The sequence below is a fragment of the Panicum virgatum genome, chromosome 2K (assembly GCF_016808335.1).
Source record: "Panicum virgatum strain AP13 chromosome 2K, P.virgatum_v5, whole genome shotgun sequence".
In the NCBI taxonomy this organism is placed as follows: domain Eukaryota; kingdom Viridiplantae; phylum Streptophyta; class Magnoliopsida; order Poales; family Poaceae; genus Panicum; species Panicum virgatum.
In genome coordinates this window covers 46,160,948-46,164,840 of record NC_053137.1, presented here as the reverse complement: position 1 = coordinate 46,164,840, position 3,893 = coordinate 46,160,948, and the positions used below count along the sequence as shown (strand labels likewise).

Here is a 3,893-nt window from a genome sequence, read left to right as displayed (position 1 = left end):
GGTTATTTTACTCGGTGACGAACACCGAGACTTTTGGTCTTGGTTTCGTAGTGCCGATTCAAGAATCAGTACCTAAGACCCTTACTAACTGGTGCCAATGGGCTCTTTTCTAGTAGTGGGTACAACACAAACCCAAATGCAATAATACGGTGAGATACTATGATCAACCAAGTTCATCGAAGTCGCGAAGACCATGTCGCTACCCTTTTAAGCTAGTGCCTCGGTTCCCGTTTCATAGAGCTTTTGTGTGTCCTCCGAGCTGCTTCGAAATTGGTAACCGTTTCCCAGCCTCATGTATGGAAGATCCCATTTTGATGCCGTTTGTATCCCCCGTCAAGCTGATAGATTCCAGGGAATCATTCTTTCATATCCCTCACTTTCTTTCGGCATCAAATCCCGACGACACACTACTGTGATTCATCAGTGTATACTTGTGTCCACAATTGTTCCACGAATTCGTACAGAAAAGTTGATCCAACAGGAACCAAGAGTTCAGTAGATACACATGCATAGGGATTGTAGATAAATATATACAAGTTTTTGTAATTATTTTCGCTTCTTTCCATTTGATTTAGACCTGAAATTTGTGACGAGAGCAAGTTGCATAGAGATAGCAACGGCGCAGGCTTGCAGCTGCAACTGGCACTGAAAAACAGTCACTTTGACTTTGTGTTCATGGAATTCTTTGCATATCTTTCCCTAAACTCCTTTAGTTTACACTTTACACAAACAGATAGACATGGCAGTGTTTTCGACTTCATCATCAGTATAGATCCACCGGTTCTCCCCTGTTTTTCTCCATAAAAGTTTAATTTTTTCGCCTCAATTTACTCTTTTTTTTCATATCTCTCCTCCGAAAGCAAGGATATCATGGCACCACCGGTAATCCAGTATACAAAGAGTAGTTGCCATCTCTCATGCATCGGCCCCGGATGCTAGCCTAGCCTACCTAGCTAGTAGGCTACCGCGACTAGTCTCCTCGGCGCGCCGCGGATCGCCGCCGGCGGCCGTGGCCCGTGGTGGAGATGGTGAGGCTGGTGCAAGCCGCCTCGCCGCAGGCGCTCCTTCTTGACCATGGCCTCGTGCTCCCTCGCCTCGTCTAACAACATCTGCCGCCACCGGCACTCCTCGCTGCAGAATCCCTGGTCGCCTCTGCACAAGCCAATCAACACACACGTGCAACAATTAGACATGCTTGCACACGACACGAGAAGGTGTGTTTGAGAATCGCACCTGTACATGTACACGTCCTTGTTGGCGCTGAGCTCCCTCCGGCAGCGGGAGCAGGCCGTCAAGAAGCTGCCGCACGGCCCGCGGCGGTGGCGTGCCGCCGCCGGCGGCAGCAGGACCACCTGCTGCTTCAGGACGATGTGCGAGTGGTGCGGCGGCGGCGGCGCCGGCGTGTGGTGGTGGTTCTGATGCTGACGGACCAGGATTTGCAGCCCGACGCCGCCGGCCGCGTCGGCGGCGGCGGCGGCGTCTCGCTTCCGCCGCTGCCGCCCGTGGTCTCGGCGCTCTCTGTCGAGGCGAGGAGCAGCAGCATCGACGCTCTTGGCATGCTCGTGGTGGTTGTCGTAGCCACCCTCCTCCCCGAGGTGGAAGATGCTTCTCTGGCTCGGCCTGGGAAGCATGGCGGAGTGGCGGCGAGGCGCCGGGGGAGGAGGGTGGGTGCGTGGCGGCGAGGCGACCACTGACCGCTTCCTCTTCCCTTTGAGTTGTTCAGTTGAGGAGAGGTGTGTGAGGGGGAGAGGAGTGATGGGTATTTAAAGGCGCCTGGTGTCCCCGAGGAGGGTGCAAGTATATTTGAGCGATATGCTTATTCTCACAATATTCTCTCGCTGAAAGTGGGACCCCAGTTGATGTGCTGAAACGAACATGGCACCATTTATGCTATTTCGAGTAATTTTGGTGATCGAATGACAACACAATCAATAGAACTAATATGATTGTTAAGATGACCATTCTCAGACTTTTAGGTTCAAGTGATGACAAAAAGAGAAGATAGGCATAACTAGGCCGAAGGGCCGCCCCTACGGCGTAGCTCTTCGGTCAGTAGCACCGGAAGAACCGACGCATGAGCATCGGTGCATCCGATTGTTGTCGGAAGAACCGACGCCATGGTATTTTGGTGCAGATGGGAATCGAAGCCAAGTCAGGTTATAGGCACCGGATGAACCGATGGTTCAAAAAGGGGCATCGGTGCATTGGGTATACTGTGTTCCAGAGACGATGCAAGTCGCGCAAAAGTCAAGTCTTCAGCACCGGTTGAATCGGTGAAGCATCGGTGCATACCATCGGTGTAATGACGTCAGCAGGAGAGTTAAGTGCTGTGAGTGACCGGTTTAATCGACGGCTAAGCATTGGTTCAACCGGTGGTCACTGTGTCAGCTGTCAGGAGTTCAACGGCTACTTCGGGTTATGAGTGACCGGATGAATCGACGCTACCCCAGCCAGAGGCATCGGTTCATCCGATGATACGCAGATTTTCTGTTGACCGTTGGAGCAACGACTACAAGACTTGGTGGCCTATATATACGCCTCACCCCGGCCATTTGAAGCTTGCTAGAGTTGCTAGGCTTCCCACACATACTCAAGAACATCTCCAAGCCATACAAGAGCATCAAGATCATATCCTTAGCCCTTAGCACACTTTGAGAGTGTTGTGTAAAGTATTAGCTCTTAGTGAGTGAGATTGCAAGGCTTCGAGCCTTTGTGCTATGGTTCATTAACGAACCAAAACAAAAGCTTGGTGCGCCGGCACCTTGGAGCGTGACGCTCGCCGGCAACGTCATCGACCCTCCGACTTGGTGTGGAGCGGCGACGACATCTTTGTGCGGGGGACGTGGAGACCCCCATCCTTTGTGGAGAAGCTCCTTAGTGGAACCTGGGGCCAAGATGGCCGTGATTGTGTTCACGGAAGAGACTTGGTGGCCGAGTAGCAATACTCTTAGTGAGTGCTACAACAACGTGGATGTAGGTGTGCCTTTGTGGCTAACTGAACAATGGGATAAATACCCGCGTCAAGAGTTTGCTATCTCCTTTCCCGCTCATTAAGCTTCCGCATTTCATACTAGCAATTTGTGTGCCTTTACTTTCATAGAATAGTTTCTTGATAGAAAAGACTATAGGTTGCTAAACTCTTTTGGGATAGGGGTTTTTCACACTAGAACAACCTAGTTGCACAACAAGATAGCATGTTTTAATTTAAGTTTTGTGCAAACTAGTTGGAGTCATAGGTCTAAGTTTTTATTAGTACCTAATTCACCCCCTCCCCCTCTTAGGCTAGAGCACCCGATCACTTTCATGTGCCTATACCGTTTGTATTCGAGAATTGTTGCAATCCATTGACTTCTCATTATTTTTTTCTCGAATACGCAAAGAAGTTGCGTATCTTTATATCTATCTATCTATTATCTTAATATAACAGTGTTAAAAGAAGCCACCACGTTCGTCTAGAGGGTCTAGAAATTCCCACGTTAATCTAAAAAAGAGGAGAACCTAGACCATTGGATTTTATGAAGTTCCAACGATCTATATTATCCCACGTTTGCATATTATATTAAAAATATCCACACACAATAAAAAATTGTGTATTTGCTATTGTAGTCGGACACCTGAACTAGGACTCGATTAACCAAGAAAGATAGCATGGTTCGATTCTAGGCAGGGTCATACTAGGACTCGATAAAGGCAGGACGATCAAGGTAGAATTGTACTAGGACTATAAAAAACAAAGGTAGCTTGCTTACGTTTCTAGGCAGGATTAAAAAAAGGGAAAGATCACATCATAAAACATGTCTGTTTCTAAATACATCAAAGTTTGGTTCCTCAGGTCCAAGGCCGCCTCTGCCACGCATATTCTCACGCTCGGTATATAAATAGAACGCTAAAAC

General features: G+C 48.8%; 1 protein-coding gene across 1 annotated transcript; it reads right to left on the bottom strand.

Moving 5' to 3' along the window:
• Positions 1-640: 640 nt before the first annotated feature.
• On the bottom strand, positions 641-1,771 carry LOC120679546. The gene is made up of 2 exons (XM_039961156.1): positions 1,234-1,771; positions 641-1,152 (listed from the first exon to the last, which is right to left on the bottom strand). Exons 1-2 carry the CDS (start codon positions 1,629-1,631, stop codon positions 954-956), a joined length of 597 nt encoding a protein of 198 aa, XP_039817090.1. The 5' UTR covers positions 1,632-1,771; the 3' UTR covers positions 641-953.
• Between the last annotated feature and the right edge of the window lie 2,122 nt (positions 1,772-3,893).